Source organism: Agelaius phoeniceus, chromosome 9 (genome assembly GCF_051311805.1).
Source record: "Agelaius phoeniceus isolate bAgePho1 chromosome 9, bAgePho1.hap1, whole genome shotgun sequence".
NCBI lineage: Eukaryota > Metazoa > Chordata > Aves > Passeriformes > Icteridae > Agelaius > Agelaius phoeniceus.
In genome coordinates, this window is record NC_135273.1 from 29,436,345 (window position 1) to 29,455,347 (window position 19,003).

General features: G+C 40.4%; 1 protein-coding gene across 6 annotated transcripts in view; it reads left to right on the forward strand.

Annotated features, from left to right (window-relative positions):
* ARID5B (AT-rich interaction domain 5B) overlaps positions 1-19,003 on the forward strand; it is a 149,707-nt gene that overhangs the window by 67,573 nt on the left and 63,131 nt on the right. For all 6 annotated transcript variants that reach the window (XM_077183390.1, XM_077183389.1, XM_077183387.1 and 3 more), the window contains one exon: positions 15,246-15,476. In XM_077183390.1, coding sequence (XP_077039505.1) covers positions 15,246-15,476 — 231 coding nt within the window. The remainder of the gene's footprint in view (positions 1-15,245; positions 15,477-19,003) is intronic.

Below are 19,003 nucleotides of genomic sequence, written 5' to 3' on the forward strand. Positions count from 1 at the left end.
CCTTAGCTGGGCAGTGATCTCCCGAGGCCCAGCTCCCAATGGCAGTTGCTTAGCAATAATTAAAAATGAACCAACCAGCAACAAAGTCTCTTCACATCCAGGGGCCGTCCATCAAAGCTGCTCCCCAGCTCTTGCTTGTGTGTGCTAGGGTAGAAAAAGAGAAGAAAGGGTTGGTTAGTTTTGATTCTGACAGTGCTAAGAAGTACAGAGAGGTTGGGGAGGAATTAGTAAATTATTTTGTGTGCATAAGTAGCAAAATACTTGACATGGTGGGACAAAAAATGCTCAGTTTGCTTTGCTTCCACTGCAAGGAGGGACTTCAGCTGTCTCCTCCTAGAGCTTCTAGCAGGACAGACTGCCCTAGCAGTGATGGCCCCTGTCCCACCAGACATTTGGCTGCCTGTGGAGAGCCCAGGTTGCTCTGTCTCTCTCAGCCTTCCTGTTACCCTGGTCCCACTGGCTGCATTGCAGGCGCATCCTTCCTGCACTGGCATTGTGGGATTCCTCGGTGGAGCTCCGCCAGTTGTGTTGGAAAGCTGTAAGAAAGTGAAATCTTTGTGGAGGAGGTGTCTTTCAAGGCAACTGGAAAGGAGAAAAGACTTTCCCAGTTGTAGTGGTGGTAAGACTCAAAGCCGGTAAAAAATTTCCGTCTCAAGAAAGTAAAGTGAAATTCTTTAGCAGCTAGTTTATTTTAGTTTTTCTTTTCCTGTTCTGCTTCGTGACAGAACTTCAAATAATTATGTTGATTTATGATTACAGGTATTTTAAATCTGTAGTATGCTGAAACAAAGCAATGCCAGCTTATTGTTTCTGGCCCTATCCAATTATACAATTGAATTTAGGCATGTAATAATGTTACAACAGAAATATCCATCATGATGGATTGAATTTCATGAAGTACAACACAAGAATATTTATAGCTCCATTCTTAAAGCCACTTTTGAGTCAAAATGTGCCTCCTTGGTATGGCCTTTATAAACAGGAGAAAATCTGAAACTTTGTTAGTCTAGCCCCAAACATACCGCAACCCATTGCCTACACAGGAAGGGGGTGTAGGTTGATGATAAGCAGAAGATGATAGAATAGAGTAATTATTTCCGCTAGAAAATGAGGATCTGGCATTATTTGTACAGTAACACAAAGTCATTATTTGGCTATGCCACTGTAATGAAACAATAAAGATCATACTTAATTTAAGTATCAATTCTGAAGAGACTTCTTACTCTCCCTCTACCATTTTAACTATTAAAGCAAATTTGAATTGCTAGTCTAGTTTCCCACTGTTTTTTTAGCAAGTGGAGTGGGCAAAACCTCCCCTCCTCCCGTCTCTGTTTAAATGTAGACCTTTGGCATTCCAGAAATCTGACCTTGTTTGTAGGGAATGGCTCATTTTTCTATAATGTAATATGAAGCACTCTTGTGTTTTGATTCCATGAACTAGAGAGTTTAATGTTCCAGCTTGCCATGATAAGGATATGATCTGGTTAGAGATAGAAACACTAAAGGAAATTAGCTATTGTACTATTCTTTAACATATTGTTTGCCTAGCAGTTTCATTTAGAATCATTTGGAATAATCTTGGAGTACCTTTTTAAAGGATTGGGTTTTTTTTCTTTTTCTTTTTTTTCCTTGTTTTTTTGGTTGTTGGCCTGGATAAAAAGTGGGGCTTTAAGATATTTCTCCTAAAATAAATGTGAGGCCGCCTCATTTATAGTCAGCATGCCTTGATTACTTGCAGACATGCTGGAAATTTACATGCGCTTTTCTCCATTATAAAACACTGATCTGTTCAGATCATTAGCTCCCTCATGACTAGAGTTTGGCAGCAAGCCAAGGCAGGCTAAATCTGTAGCTGTAAATCGTGAGTTGAAATAGCAGAAAGTGGATTTGTAACTTAAAAAGTGTAAACAGTTTGGAAAATGAAGTAATTTTAGAGTATGATTGATTGCCTTAAGATTGCACTTTAAATTAGCCCAGGGTCTCCACTGCAGATATATGTACTAACTGCTCATTATATATTTTCACTTTTCTTTGGAACAATAGCATTGTTGGTAGGCTTCGAAACAATGTATGTTTCTCCTGGAGTGACCTTTGAGGAAATGAATAGTTTTATTGTGTGTCCATTACTTTGCCTGGAACAACATTTTTGAGTTATTAATTTGCTGTGGTCTATAAATAAAGGAATCAAAATGCAAAGCAGCTGTATTATGCTGCATATAGTTCATCAAACTTGTGTTTAAACATCACCATTTGAGATTTGTAATGCACTGTATAAATAATGTTTTTTCTCTTCTGAAAAAGAAGTAATGTTTTGCCTAGCCTGGGGATTGGTCCTGTAATCTCATAGAAGCAAAATTATTATTTTTAGCACAAACAATTAGTGAATGTTCTGAGGGACTGCTGCACTGCATTCCCTCTTTCAAGGACCCTGCTTCACTTAATTGTGTGTCCGTGGGCTATGGGGCTGTGGGCTGAAAGGGAAGGAGTCATTGAAGGGCACATTCAGGAATGTGGAAAACGTTAGCTGGATGTGGAGTGTTAAAATTTTAGGGCATTGTCTGCCCAGCTCTGTCTGTGCTGGTCGAGGGCAGTTAAGTAGTGGGTGATGCAGCAGCCTGGTGATGGAAGAATGTAATGCCATGTAATATCTGGTGTCATGTGAGCTCTGGCTGTTTGCAAATGGTGGCTGAACCATTGCTGCTCTTTCCCAAAGAGACACAAAACCTGGTTGTGATTGTTGTGTTCCATTGATAATGTTCCTGCCTACCCAGGATGTCTGAAGTCACAGAGATTTCCAGTGTGGAGCAACGTCTCAGTGGAACTTTGTGGGTGTGGGCATGTAACTTACATGTGTGTGCTGAGCATCTGTGTGCAGCCAGGACTGTGAGCTTTGACCATTTGAGAAATTAGGAATGTAAAGCTAATAAATTGCCATTAGTGGTGGTTATGAACCACAATAAATAGCTCTGACTGCTTGAATAGATTAAATAATAAAAACTCACACAATTTTGTATCAGTGTGTTTTTCATCTCTTTCTTTGTTCTAGATTTGGTATCTAGCATTCAGTAGATACATAACTCTGTTTTGTTGTTCTTCTGGAAGCTCCTTTCCCAGAGAAAATTCTTTCCCAGTGTTATTACCCCTCCTTGATCTTTCCTTTCTCCCTCCACGTTTGAAATGAAGATTTGCACTTGTGAAAGAGGTATGGCTGAGAGGTCTGAGCACAGGTCTGGGAGCCAGGACCTGCTGGGTGCTGAGCTCAGTGACTCATTCGGTGGCCTTAAGCAAGTCAGAACATCTCTGATGAGGTTATTTCATATGTAAAACAGGGGAAATAATACTTATCTGTCTACCTGCCTCATAGGAATGCCCTGAGGACTAATTAGCGTTCATTAAGTGCTTTGAAATAGGCAGCGCTATCTATTATTAGAGCAGGTTCCAGACTAGCAGATAGTGTGTTAGGATTGTTTCTTACTTGGGAGCCTTCCTTTCTGCTGGGTGTGGGTCCACAGCCCATTGGGAACAGAGCTCAAGCTCTGGTGTTTCTGGAAGTTTGGCAGGGCTCTGCCGAGCCCTTTCTGGGCAGGTCCACTGGAGACTCGCTCTGAAAACTTGGAAAGAGAGTTTGCCTAGAGAAAAGAGTGGGAGGATACTTGCTTATTCTCTTCAGCTCATAGGCATAACTTGTCCTGAAATCCTTTCTCACCCTGCCTCCACCTGAGGCCTTTTCCGATAATTCAGGTAGCACGGCTTCTCCTCTTTTCCAGGAATGTTTTCCTGGTCCTGCAGAAGAGGAAGAGAAATCCTGTATTAGTTCTCAGGAGGAGCATGGGGCTGGGTTGGTATGTTCCCATCACAGGGAGCCCTTTCTCATTCCTCTTTCTTGAAGAGCAAATACTTACATTCTTTTCCTTCACTGGATAACAGACTCCTTTGCAAAGTCCTTAGAAGGCAAAATGTAATTTTGGGTATAGGATCCTAAACTCTGCAGGTGTGTGTCTGCTGAAGTCTGGGAGTCTTTTCATCATCATAACAAGGAGGGCTGTCATCTGACCGGCAGCTTCTTTTGTTCTCTGATGCATCTTCTCTCACCGTATACTTTTGTACCTCTCTTAGAGATGCCATAATAATCTAGTTCAAAGAACCCAGCCCTGTTCTCACTGAAGCCCACATGCCTGGTCTTTCTACCAGTGAGACTAGGACTCGGTCCAAATTACCTGGAGAGAAGCTTTATTTCTCTCCATTTGCTCCTCACGCGTCTCTCAGGCCGTGAGTAATTTGCAATGAGACGGGAAAGCCTGTGTGAAATTTTCCAAGGGAACTTTCTCTATTTTAATAATGTTAATGAAATTGCTTAACACTTCATCAGCTTTTTCAGCATATGTTGCTGGGATTTTGGTGCTTTCTGATTTTTCTTCAGTACCAGAAGGCGCTTACCTTAAAAATGTGACTGAGGGCTCATAAGAGCATTTGAACCCACTGTTGAACTTCATTCCTGCAGAAACATTTTTGCACAGGTATTGGTAGACACCATTTTGAGGAGGTTCTCTGCCTTTCCTCTTGTGCCTGCAGGAAGGAGAAGGAGTCAGGAGCAATTGTCCCACAAGCTCTCACATGCCTACAACTAATTCTTTTTCCATCAAAATGAGGCTTTGCCCCAGGAATACCTAATTATACGACCTTGGTCACACAGGAAGGCCCTAGCATTGCTAAATTTCAGCACAGTTGCTTTGTCTTATACAGGATATCACTCAGATTTTGGTCCTTGTATCCTAGACAAGGGTGAAAGTTAGCTCCCTTTTCTTTTAGACCTTTATACTATTACTCCTTTTCAGCTCCAGTCTACTTTGTTGTGATGCAGACTAGGATTAAATGAGCAACCACAGTTCTTATGAGCAACCACAGACTTACTCATATGCCCGTAACAGCTTTTAAGGCTACGTTAAAAGGCTACATGAGCAAGAGTTTGGGGGCTGTTTGGTGCAACCTAAGTTCAGTTAGGAGGTGAGGGTTTCCAAGTAGTTGGGAAGCGTGGTACAGGGCAGTTGGGTCAGTGGCCTGGAGTTTGGCAATTCCTGTCTGGCCTTTCCTCATAGTCTTCATGTTGAGTGTGATCTCTTCACTGCGAAGGAGAGGAACCTGAGTAAGGTTCTTTTGGGGAGCAGGTATATGCTCCATTGGGATGAGATAGAGGACAGCAAATTCTTGGAAAAGTATATATGACACTAGCATTTTTGTAATTGCTCTTTTGTTAAAAAAGAAATGGCATCGTGTTTCTAATTCCAATTTTGTGCCACTCCTGGGTTTAAGCATTATTACACTGCGGATGATAACACGAGTTTATCTGTAAAATTCTTAAACTGTGGTTTTTGTTTCCCAGTTTGACTTCTTTTTCTCTTCTTGTCTTTGATTGGCTTCCAAAAAAGTTATTAACATGTTGCAAAACAAATACAAGGGGCCACTGAAGCTTATTAAAAATGGTTTCTTTTGTTCATATCTGGCAGTTGACAAATTGTGTTGTGCTCTATCTTATCTGCTCCCGTGTGAAAGGTTACATGAGAAAATGGCTGCAAATAAATTGCTATTGAATATTGTTGAAGACTAAGCATACAGCTTCTCTATTAAGGGCCTCTTTTAAAGCTCTCTATTCAGACTCCCCCCTGCATGTCTCTCTAACACTTGTCTGTTATATTATGTTTGGCACAGAAGGAAACATTAAACAGAAAAGCAACATCTGACTGTGGTGTTTCTAGACCCTATTATCCCTCTGTCAAATGTCCACATGAGCAGGGTACAATTTTTGTCTATATTGATGATAATTTTTGAAGGCTTTACAAACTGTCTTCATAGTGAAATGCTAGAAACAAATGAAATTGAAAAGCATATTTTTACAGCTTTGGAAATCTTACTTAAATCAGTGTAATGAGACGCACTCAGTAAAATGTAATTATTCTCACTTCTCCATGTGTCAAAGAAATCAGCAGTATGGTTAGGGAGGGGAGGGTTACAGTGAGCTTGTTATTTTTATACAGAGCCAGATACTGCTCGTGTGTAGTAAATTGTAAATAGTAGATAATGCAGTTTTTATGTGTATTAAATACCCTGCCAGAATTAACAGGGTTGTTACTTCATTAAGGGTTTCAAAGAGGGCATAAACGTCAAAAGCAGGGCTTGAATGTTTAAATCACTGGACCGTTTCCACCCTCCACCCCTCATGTCGCGGCTCTGGGACCGGCAGCTTCTGCCGCTGCTATTTCGAGGAGGGCGCAGTTCCTCCGAATTTTCAGAATGATAATGAAAGAGCCCGTGTGAGACACCAAAATAAGGCTTTTGACTCATACTTCTGGGTGCAGTGGAAAATGAAGGCGGTTGATTCTGCCGCAAGGAAGAGGTGATGAATCAGTCCCTTATAAGTAGGGCTTGCGTTTCCTTGTCTGTCATTTATGTTTGAATGGTGTGCAGAGGTGAAAGAGAGAGGAGATGACAGAAGACCTGGTTAGTCTGATATTAAACCCAGTAACTCAGTTTAACTCTCAGCGACCTTCCACTTCTTTTCAGTTTTTCATGCCACACAAGTATGGATTTGTCATTGGCCTCTTCAGCACAGGAGACAGATAACAGACCATGAGAATAAAATTCATCAGTCCACAGAATATCTTGAGGTTCCATCCTGAGCACTGGGTTGGGGGGTCTGTTACATCTTTGAGCTCATTGTTCCAATGGTTAATTATCACTGCTGTAAAAATGTGTGCCCCTCTCTTGCCAGGGGCTCTAGTTGCATGTTTCTCCACCAGAGTAGGGTTTGTCAGAAAGACCAAGACACATGATCATAGAAATAGTAATAATAATACAGAGGATGAGAAGGTGTTGGAGGGAAAGTTAGTGGATGTGAAGATGTGACCCCCCCAATGGTGCTGTAGGGAATGTGTGACTTCAACCTCAGCTGTAGTACTTGTGTTCATAGCATAACCCCCATGCTCAAGTATTTGCAGGATCAGGTTTTATGTGTAAGTACTGGAGTGTAGTTCAGTGGTATGTTGGATGGTGTTCAGAGATTGCTGAAAACAGTGCATTAAATAGCACTTTGAATTGCAAAGTGCTGGTTCAGTTTTGTCTGTGAGAATGATAACACTTATTATCTGATTGTTCCCTGTGCAAATCTCACCTCAGGAAAAATTAAATTATGTTTGAATTCAGCTAAAGCAAAGTATATCATTATTTTCTTTCGTTATTAAAAGGGATTTTTACTGTTTGTTTGTTAAAACTGAAGCAGCTGCCATGTTAGAGCCTTAGATGATTTAAAAGCAAATACAGAAGTAGAGCCATTTACAGTACAATTGGCTTGTTTAATGTGATTTAATTCCTCTTGTTGGCTTCGTCATATTACCAAATTATGTTTTCAGCTCCCCTCCCCTTTTTAATTCTTTCTTCTTTTTGTTATCAGCAGAATTGAAGCTGCTTATCAGTAACCACGACAACCAGGATAAATACTTGTTTTAAAGCTGATGCACATTCAACCTGAATGGTCCGCATGACCCAGAACATTCAAGAGGACAGGCAGCATGTGCTCCCTTGTACAATCAATCTCCCCCTTCCCCCAATCTCCATCTGCTTTAGAAAGCTAATAGGGCAGTTTAGAAACCTTTTATATCAGAGTGGTTTTCTGTAGCCATCCATGGCTGTTTGGACATGGGCTGGCCCATGCTTGAGTCCTGAGGAGTAAGAGAAGGAAATTTTGGGAGGCAGGGAGGTGATTTCACAGCCACATCCGCAGTGTCAGCTTGCTTTTCTGGGGTTCCTCCAGCTGCTGTCACAGCAGTCACCTGCCTTGGGCATGAGGGTGAACTGCTTCTTTAAAAACCTTTCTGTAGGGGGAGATAATCCCGGCTGGGCAGCAGCTGAATAGAATGAAGGAGTCACTGGAAGTGTGTGAGACGGGGAAGATGGTTGTGGTAAGAGAGAAGCCTCAGCACAGAGCCACCTGATCCATGCCCCCCCATCTCTGGGGGAGGCAGGCAGGCTGGCTGGGGTGACCAGAGATAGTCACTTCCCTTTTGAGGAAATTTAGGGATCTCCCACTTACCCAGAAATTTCCCAACAAGAATTTCTGCCTGGCCTCTTTGCTCTCTCCCTTGCACTCTAAATTGCTTGATGCTGTAGAATAAATCCTTTAAGCTCTCTCTGTCTCAGTTTCTCTCTCTGTGTAATGGGGATAATAATTTTTACTCATCTCCATAAAGCAGTTTGAGGCCTGTGGATGGAAGGGTTATATAAAAGCTGGAAATGACGAGTGTCAGTCACTCTTCTTTTGAGTCTAGAAACACCTCATAAGGTTTATGAGGCACTTCCTAATGTGCAGAAGAATCCTGGGAGTGCAAGGTTGGAGCTGCAGTTATGAGGAGCTGAATATAGGATTAGGGTCTGAAAAGGATGTGGAATATCTGGTTGGAAACTTTTTCATATTAAACTTCTTTTGTCTTCTTCAAAAATTGGATTTAGGATTTGAATTTCAAGTGATTTAGTGAGATAAATATTATAGAATATTTTATTATATGGACATACTGTCAGTCATTGCTCAAGATACTTGGATCTGTCCCCGTTAAGTAGGAGTAGAACAACTCTGATCCAAATAGCCGAGTGAAAAATATTTTTCAACCACGTGCTTTAAATAAGTATTAGATGTTGCTGTCTTTTTTTTCTTTTTTTTAATGACTGTATTACTGTTCAGTTGAACAGTAGTTTCAATCTCCAGTAGATTTGTAAGTATTCTCTTTCTTTCAAATGTTAAACTAAGCTTAGGAATTCTTTGAAAGGCTGATGCTCTGCTGGCACTGTGACAGAAAACAGAGGGCTGGGGAAGTGGCATGAAATTCTGAGAAATAGCTCTGTCTCCTTAAAAGGGGAGAAATATCTGACACATGCAGAAAGGCTGTACATTTTATTCTCACTATTGGCAGAAATGACTTTTGCCTTTTGATCAATTTAAAAGCAGAATCAGGCAGGCAAACGTCCATGTCAGAATTACAGGCAACTTGTTAACACCATCATTATCTGGTAAACATAAATGTAATCACTGTGTTTGTATCCTGCAACACATTGCCTTTGTTCTTGATTGCATTAGCATTCAAATAGAGGGGGGTTCTCAAAGCAAGGATGAGTAGCACGAGTCCTGCCGACAAAGAGGTATCCCTGTTGTGTCAATAATTTACCCAAATTTATTTAAAACCAAAACCACAGATTTCCTGTCCCATCTCATGTGGCTAAATCATTACTTACTGTATTTGCATTTATCTGTGAGAGAAATACCATTCTTAGATTAATATTTTTAGGTCTTTTGATTAATTAGCCAGCTGAGGCACACTGAGTGTCTTTACTAGTGTGAATAAAGACCATGGGAATGAAAAAGCAGAGTGGATTGGAAGAGCTGTGTTTGAGAAATCTTTCCTAACCACTGGAGAGAGGGTGGATTGCTGTGCTAGAGCATGCCTTGTGACCATGATGAGCTACCTGAACTCCTCAGCCTTTGCTCCTAGTCCACAGCAGATTCCTGCTGTGGGGCGTGGATTCCTGCTGTGGTTCTTAGCCTTGTGTCTGTGCAAAGGATTCAGTGTGAGAAGTGGTCAGGCAGGAGCCAGGCATGATCCTCCCATGAAGGTTATTTCACTGGGAGAGCTGTCCTTGCTCTCACAGGAATCCCCAGGGGTGCAGGTGATGACTGTCATTGCTGCTTGGCCACCTGCAGTTATCTTGGAAGTTTGGAGGGGTTTGGCAAGTTATAGCTGGACTATGATATGAGAAGGTGTTCTCATTGCATCATTCCTCTTAAAGATTTTGAGGTCATAAAGACCCAGTTTCTTATTCCTCTTTGTAGTTATTCCTTCATTGTTCTGCTGTTTCTGTTGCTTTTGGACCTTTTGATAGATTCAGGGTTTTTTGGTAGTTGTGTGATAAGTTCATTTCCATCTGCTGAAAACTGTGCTCTCTTTCTTTGGGTTTTTATTAGAACAGGCAGCTCTGATATATGTAGAGCCTGTCTGACCTGCAGATACTGGTTTTGAAGGGTGAGCTACACATCTTTGCTTCATCTACACTTGTGTTCTCATGCCTGTACTGCAGAAAGTCATTGCCAGAGTAGAACAAGAGAAGGAGAACTAGATGTTAACAGCTGGAGGGTGTTGGAAGGTGAGTGAACACACTGCCCTGCAATAGTCAGGAGACCACCTCCCATCACAGAGGTCAGAGCTGTGTTCATTCAGCACCTCACCAGTCCCTCAGACACCCAGGTGCATCCTTCATTACCTCTGTATCCGCTGCATATTGATGATAATGGTCAAAGCCGTGCATAGAAGCAATGATAAGCTAATTGTGATATGTGAATCCTCTGGGAGACCCCCTTAGTAACAGAGGGCTATGAAAGAAGGCAGAGGAGCGAGGGCACTGTGTGGGAGAGGAGCCTGATGGACAGAACCCTGCAACTTCCTTCATTTTCTCTCTATATTCCAGAGAGCTCCCTTGCTCAATTTGCTACCCACACACCAAAGCATTGTCCCATTTTATCTGGTTCCCCTGGTACTTCCATTGCTTATCTTACGAAGATCTGTGTCAACATTTATCAAAACAAATGGCAAGCCTGGGACCTTTTAAGTAGTTTTTTTAGTTAATAAAACCAATCTTCTACTTCTGTTATGTTAAAAGTACATTATCTTTTTATTACAAACTCTCTACCGCTCTGTCTGTTTTCCTTCTTGGCAATTTCATGACTGCTCCAGTTGATTGCTGTATGGAGAATTACAAAATCATTAAGGGTGGGGTTTTACCAGCTGACTTACAGTACAAGCCATTTCTCAAAATAACCACAACAGTGCAATACTGATGTGTAATTTACGTCACAGTATGTTTTTATGAAATAGTTTGTGGGTTATTCATTTAGATCTAGAACTGAATATCTCTTCTTTTGCTTTTTAATCAAGCCTGCTGCTTTTTTTTTTTTTTAACTTTTTAATATTTTCCACTCTGAGGCTTGGCTTGCCTCCAACTTACCAGCTACATGGAAAAGGAAAAAATTGATTTTTTTTTTTCTTTTTCTCCTTTGCCTGCAGTTTAACTGCAAGTGTTGTTTGCCCTTTGATGTATACATTTGTGTTAACTGCCTCAGAAGAAATGGTAGATGTGTGGTATAATATATTGTACAAAGGTAGAGCAGAAAATTGATAAGAGATGTAAAAGTTTGCAATCTCAAACCATACCAAGCAAGTGTTTCTGTTTAGCCTCCTGTGCTGGTACATTTCCTTTTTAAAAATTACTTTCTGTATAATGTCTTGTAATTAGAACAGGAAATCATTGAGTAACTGTAAGAAGAAAAACAGCACTTAAACTGGAAAAAAATTTACCTTCTGAGGAATTATATTTAGCTTTTTTTTTCCCCTTTTTTTTTTTTCTTCCCTTCACATTACTGAGTTGTTAATGATAGTAACAGATGTACAGACCCTTATCTGTATCATTGTTCTGCTTGTGTTTTCACAGAGGGGAGGGGGGCATTGGCCCGAAAAAGTAATTTTCAGTAATGCAAAAAATGAATGGACAGAAAATGGGAAAAGCCTAATTACAAAAAATATTCTGTGTCACAACAGAGTAGCAATTAAATTGAAACTTCAATATAATTATCAATAACAGTCGAGCCTGGAAGGGTGCCAGGCGTGTAAAGTTGGTACTCAGCCTTTATGTGGTTGCTAGGAGGACGGCAAAAAGTATAAAGCTTAGAGAAAGGAATGTCTAATGTAATAAAGTAACAGAAGGTAGCATAAATCATTGTGAGAGCAGTTCATATTGACATTATTTTACTTAAATTGGGTCGAAACTAGACATTTAGTCTTACAAGAGGCACAAATTCATGTTTCTTCTGCAAGAATAATGTGCTTTCTGGGAAGAAGTGGAGTGTGCTTTCATAGCACCAGCCTCATACATATTTGGAATCTTTTAAGCAAAAATCTTAAAATGTTTGTTTCTGTTGGCATCCAAATGCATTTGCACTAATACGATTAAAAGAACTAAAGGGCAAAATACTTGGCAGCTTTTTCAGTTGAGGTAATTAGGTACAGGAAGGAACATGCATAGTTTTTCCATCAAGCTCTATAAAATCCTGGTGTGAAGGTCTTTTTAAAGAGAAATAATGCTTACTGATGTTGAGGGTAGATTATGGCAGTTAGCAATAACATTACAGGCTGATGTTTCTGAAACAAGCAAACAAAAAGCATGTTACAGGGGTTTTTTTCTCAGCTCTCTCTGTAAATAGTTCTGGCTCTAGTTGGATTTGTTAGGAATTCGTCCTTTTAACAGGCTTTTTTTTTTTTTTTCTTTTAGGGCTTTTAATTGTCTTGCCTTACATATTAAAAATGGTTGTGCTGATTTGAAAAGTCAGTTCTTGCATAGATTCATTGTGTTTGGCATTTCATGCATCTCTTACTTACAAAGACAACTTGAAGAACATGTAATCCAACATAAATGCCAGGCTGTGCCAAATCCCAGCTCTCTTTACCCCTGACAAAGGGAACTGTTGGATTATATCTCTGCAGATATAGGCAGTGCTTGGAAGGCAGGGGTGGAACTTTGCTTCCTAATTACAGTTTCTCTGTTTTCAGCCCTGAAATATGAAAATAAATGAAAAGTTGATGTTGGAGGATGTTATTAAACCACACAATTATGATATAAGCATAGGATTAGAGTAATTTTGGTTGAGCCTCACAAGCAGAATACTGTAGGTATTATCTTTTACCATGTTCTGTCTGTGGAATCTGAAATGAAACTCAGAAAATACAGCATCTTGGTTTCCTAATATCTCAATTGTATGTTTATAGAAGTCATGTTGTTTTTCTTAATTTTAATGGAATGTGATCCACATATTGAGCTTCTCTTCTCCTAAGAGTAAACTCTTTCTGATTGTATTTCTGAAAAAGACTTGCAAAATTCACTAAGTCCACCATTAAATGGCACGTGTAAGATTTTGATAAAAGCAAATAATAGTTCGTCTTCGGGCTTGCATTTTATTAGGGATTGGTCTGCTTTGATTTCTCTTTTCTCATGTGGGCGTGGTTGAGGAAAAAAATCTTTGTTCCAGGAACACTGTGTTTGTCTTTCACTAAGCAAATTTTCAGTTTATTCAGCCTTTGTTCATTCTTTGATGTATCTATTGAACCTGGAATAAAAAAGGAAAGGCAACAAATGCATCTCAAAGTACTCATTGGAATTGCACAAGCATGTATGAAAGTGATCCTGTAAAAATTACTTGGTTTTAATTTATGCCAGGGGGTTTGAGTTAAGTCGTCAGTTGTCAGGGGTACAAAGTTTGTGTAATTCTGCTCAGGGACTTGCAGCACATTTGTCTAGAAACTAATGGTTTACTACAAAGGCACGTGGGACATACATTTATATACACCCTGTTTAAAAAGCTGACCACATCCTGGCATGAGAAAAGTGCTGTCAGATCGACAGATTCAGCTCAGCACTATCTGCACAAAGGTATAAAGTAGTAATAACTGTCAGGCAGGCGTACGTGCAACTCTCGAAGGAGTTAAAGGACGGATCATGTGCTTCTTAATTCCTAGAACAGTTTTCCTGATCTGATTTTTAGAGTTTCCTAATAAAGAAGAGAGAGCCTTATTCCCAGGAGCAATTGGCTCAATCGTGCTGTTGTGTAGGCTTATGGGATACTTGTTGAAACAAAGAAAAGCATGACCACATCCTTGTTGGCCAAAAGAGGTTTTAGGGCCATCAATTTTATTTTCTTAAAAAATGCCAGTGCTGTTTACCAAAATGTATTACCCTTACTTCAATTTTTTCTTTTTTTTTTTTTCTTTTTAACACAAACAGTTTTATCTCCTCACCTATGTCAGGATAGTGGTGAGAGTTCTGAGTTTTTAAAAGTGATGGCTTTCAGGAGCTGTGCTAGTAAAGACAGTGCCTTGCAAGTCTGTCTGTCGTGCTGATTTTTTTTTTTACAGCATTGCATTCCTCTGCAGTGATGACATTCTAGGTGATATATCTGCTTCCAGAGACTTCTTAAAATTTAGCCTTTTATGTGTCAACATTTTCATTGCCTCACTTGAATCTAGATGAGTGGTGCCATCATATTTAGTTGGAGGGAACTGATCTGACTTTTCTTTCAATGTCTGAAGTGATTTTTACTTTAGGAGTAAGAATGATTTCAGTATTGGTAATGGGATTAAATAGTAGACCTTTTGTCTCTGGCAGAAGAAATAGCTGAGTTATTCAGTAATCAGAGTAGAACAGAAAATGTAAAGTGAGTGCTGTTGCTGTGTCCTCATTGGCATGCCTGGAAAGCCATGTTCAGTTAGGTACCTGAGGAGATAACTTCTTTTTTATGCTCATTTATGTTGAGTACTGGCTGCATACCTGCAGATGAGTAATTTCTCATGTTTGTATCCCTAGTTGAGTTTTTTTTTTCCCTCTTAAGTTTCCTTCTGGTTATATGATGACACTTGATTGTGTTATTTCAAAATCTGCCACTTTCATATGTGATATCATCTAAACCATGGAGGAATGGAAAGCTCTGAGGTCTAGATTACTTTATATTTTGAGCCCAGCAGCACAAGCTGTTTGAAAATTCATTTGCTTGTTGTGCTCTGTAGGAGTTTTATTTTAACTTCTGTATTTGCAGTTAATGTGAAAAAAGTTGCTTCCACCTCTTGGGGTTTAGCAACAATGACCAGGTTGGGTCAGCCCACCTCCCTGGCCCAGAGGTCTTTGGTAGTTGCCAGTATCAGGGACTTCAAAGGAGAGGTAATAGCTGTATGCTCTGCATGTGTATTATTGTTTTTAAAAGACGTTAACTGATGTAAACATGAGTGTAGTAAAGCTGTATGGGGAACTGAGTAAAAATTACAGATTATATTTCTATTGAAGCAGCCAAATTGGCAAAGTATGGAGAACACTTTGATTAAGGCCCTTGGCCAACTTGAGCAGAGCAGTGTTTTCTTGCTCATCCAGGTAGTCCTTGTGAGTAAGTGTGGAAAAACTGAACAGAAAGGCAGAAAATAATCTATTTTAATAAACTTTCTTTAAATTACTGGTTTTTAACCTTTCTTTCCAGACCCACTGTGCTATAAAAGTTATGTCTTGAGAAAAGATGAACTTACTTCAGAAAATGGAGTTTTTCTGAAATACTTGAGGTACAGATCTTGTTTTGTATTTTTCTGATATACTAAGAGTATTTTTTTCTGTTCTTCCAGGTGAGGATGATGAAGATTCAAACCTTTTAATTCTCAGCTACCCACAGTACTGTCGCTACCGTTCCATGTTAAAGCGCATCCAGGACAAGCCCTCGTCAATACTGACAGACCAGTTCGTTTTAGCCCTTGGAGGCATTGCAGTAACAAGCAAGAACCCCCAAATCTTCTATTGTCGGGATACATTTGATCATCCTACCCTAATAGAAAATGAAAGTATATGCGATGAGTTTGGTAAGTCCCATTACAGCTATTTTCTTTTTCTCACAAGACATTTTTCTTCTTTTAAGTATCCACTGATTTCCAAAGGGAAGATGTGATTCCTTTGAAGTGAACCATGATTTATGATAACCATATTTATGATTGAAATGATCAGTACCAAATATGCTCTTTCTTCTCTAAGACTGAAGGCTTTTGGCCACTGATGATCTCAGTATTGCAACTTGAGTTCACAATCATAGATAATGTTATAGGGTGGAGTGTAGCACAGTGACTGGGTCTGAGTGGAACAATACCTTGCCTGGGTTTGAAGTTCATCTACCTTAACCATTCACCTCTAGCCTGTCTTCCAGAAGCATTACAGTATGTGTTAGTTTTTTGAAGTCATTGTTGGTGCAGTATGCTAAAAGATGCAAAACAGGAGGGAGTCCTGGCACACCCCATTGCTGTTGCAGAGCACTTGTCAGCTGTGCTCCCCAGGCCCTGTAAGAGTGTCAGCTGTAGCTGGTGTGTTCCTGGTCATCTTGGAATGTGGGCTTGTTCAACATGGGCTTTGCCACTGCTAGGAGCTTGGTTTCATGAGTGCAGAGATACATATGGGAGGTGACCTCTTAATTCAAGAGGCATAGAGAATACTCTGCAGCTCTAAAGGAGTATGCAGCTCCTTACAGCTTGGGAAAAGGACTGCAAGATTTGACACCTGATAGCAACCAGGTAGTTTCACACAGGGTTTTTTTTGGTGTCAGATCATCCCAGCTACAGCAGGTGTGCTTTGAATATGTGGCAGAATGCATGTTGTGTAGACACCCAGTAATGGGTCCAGTGTCATTTCTTTAGCACTGTACAGAATTAAGTTTTATGTCCCATATCACCAGATGGATGAGTTCTGTGGCTCATGCTTGCAAAGTCTGCATGGTGCTGAGTACACCTTTGCTTGTAAGACCCCCCCCCCATCTCTGCAAGGAAGCTCCTGTAGTCTCTTAGAGAAAAAAAGTCTGTTGATGCCCTTAAACATTTAATAATGAGATTGAGAGGGAATGTTTCTGATGGGAGAGTCATCTGCCTGTTTTTCTGAACTGCAACACACTGGCTTTGAGCTTGGTGCCCAGCTCAGGCATTGTTGTGACAGCAGAAAAGCCCTGACTCATGTGATGGCATTGGGGTATTTTGTAAGGTTCTGCTGCTCTGCCACTCCATTCCCAAAAGGCAGAGGAGATCCCTCCTCACGTGGTGTTGTCACTGGAGCACATGACTGCTGAGAGTAGTTTTAGTTTTGTGCTGTCAAGATTTTTCAGAATCTGGCCCAAACTGTCAAGTCTGCTCACACTCACACAAAACATTGCAGGTTTTGAATGAACCATGAATAAAAGTGTTGGTTGCTCTTAGGGGATGGGGGTGGTGAAAAAAATGAATTAAATGCCCTGGAAGTTTGGTCCAATGACACAATAGTATCGTGTTGGTTTTTATTTACTCTGAGCTCAAGCTCAGAATATAAAGTTCAGTTGTAATTGACTCTCCTTTTTATGTGAGAAAGGTTATTTTAGGCTTGAAGGCGTTTGATGAGCCTACCATCTGCTTTCTGTGGAGTATTTTATTCAGGGTCATTCCTTGATTACAGGTTTGTTGAAATAGTTGGATCCATAATGCAAGTGTATCATGGAATATTAGTAATAGATGAATCAAAGAGATGTGGAATGATGCAGAAACTACGCTTAGTGAACCATAGCAAGTGCTTTGTTCAGCGTCTGAAAGCAAACTATGCCATTCTCTTGACCTTTGCGAGGCAATTATCTCATTATCAACCAGAGCCACAGAAATCTTAGCCATAGAAATTAATAATGTGTATTTAAAATTTAGTTCGGTTTAAGAAGCAGATTTTTTTTAAATCCCTATTTAAAAAAGAAAAGAACCACCAAAAAAAAAACCCAAAAACACAGTTTGAAAGTATTTATTATGAAAGTAATGATGTAAAACTTGCAAGCCCTGCTGTTTAAAGAAGGAAAAACTGGCCAGTGTGTGGTTTCATATCTGCATTGCGAAATGTATGGTGTCAATTATGCTACCTTTGTTGAAGACAGCAGGCAAAGTACTAGTTTATCCTTTTCTTTGCTGGCAGGACAATAAAATGTACAACGCTTCATTATACAAACAGTTTACATTGATACCATGTAGATTGATGTCACATGGGGAAGGTGATGACTGCTGAGCCTAAACAGAGGCAGGGTGGTACAGTAGATAAATAGATTACTCTAAGGCACTGGTATTTATCAGTCAAATCTGAGGGGATGCCAGATTACAAAAATGGTGACTAAAATTCTGAAAGGTGTCTATTAGGGGACCCAGACACATGTAGTTTGAAGGTTTTGTCCTTCTCTTACTGTGCAAATGAAATAAGCGTGCAGAAGGAACAAGACAGGAGTGTGCACTTCACTGTTTTTACCTTATATTCTCCCAGCTCTAAAGCAAATGCAAAATTTGGGAAATACGTTCCACTGATGTCTTTATGGGGGAAGCACTGGAGCACTGGTTTCCAATGTGGATGCCAAATCTTCTTCAGAAGCATTGCTTTTGAGGCACGTTTTACACATTCTCTGTATGTTGGAGTATTTTGCAACAGCTACAGCATATCACAAATGAGACACAGAAACACCTTTACAAAGAACCCCCAGCATGTAAGCTATTGTCCTTGTTAGGTAGTTTTAATAGACCAAAATGTTTTTCCTGGAAATATTCTCTCTACTTTCATTATAAGTTTATAACAAAAAAAATTTGTTGAGCTCTGACTTGTTCTCATACTCCTTGCCTATTTTCCCCTCTTTTGTAGAGTTTAACAAAAATAAATAAAGCTGGAAATGAGGAAGAAGAATTAAGTTTTGTTGCCAATAAATATTGTTTTGGTGTGGGACTTTTTGAAGCAGATGTTTGTAGATGCTGCCACAGGTATGACTGGGAGGGATGCAGCAAGGCTTTGGGCAGTCCTTGTGTGCATGTTCTGTGTTTCCATAGAGCCTCTGTGAGGCTCAGGCTGTGCTAAGCTTCCCCTCCAGCTCCAGCCACAGGTGTTCCCAACAGCACAGCTGCCTGTGCTTGCCTCTACCCTGTGTGCCCACTGCTGCATGGCATGTGCCCAGGTGCTCTGGACAGGAATATTTAGGATCTGTTTTCTTGCGGTCCTCCTGTATTCCTCCTCTGGTTGGTTCAGTGTGCCACAGCATCCCACCTAGGAGGCTGCTGGAGGAGCAGGCTGCTGAGGAATGGGCTCAGCAGCTGGAAGCCTCAAACATTTGCATGTCTTTCTTTGCAGCCTGCCACAGAAGGACTTGCTCTACATTTACAGAGGAAAGAGTGCTGTGAGTGGGAAGCTTCCTGCTCCCATTCTTGTTGATATAACCACTGATTAGTTAATCCAACTGCCTTGGAGGGTTCCCCTCCAGAATGCAAATAGGCTCAAGAGCTTGCTTCTGTTCAGAAAGCAGAAGACATAAACCATGCTTGGATATCTTGATAGCCCACGTTCCTGGCTATGACTGCAGTCCAACTGC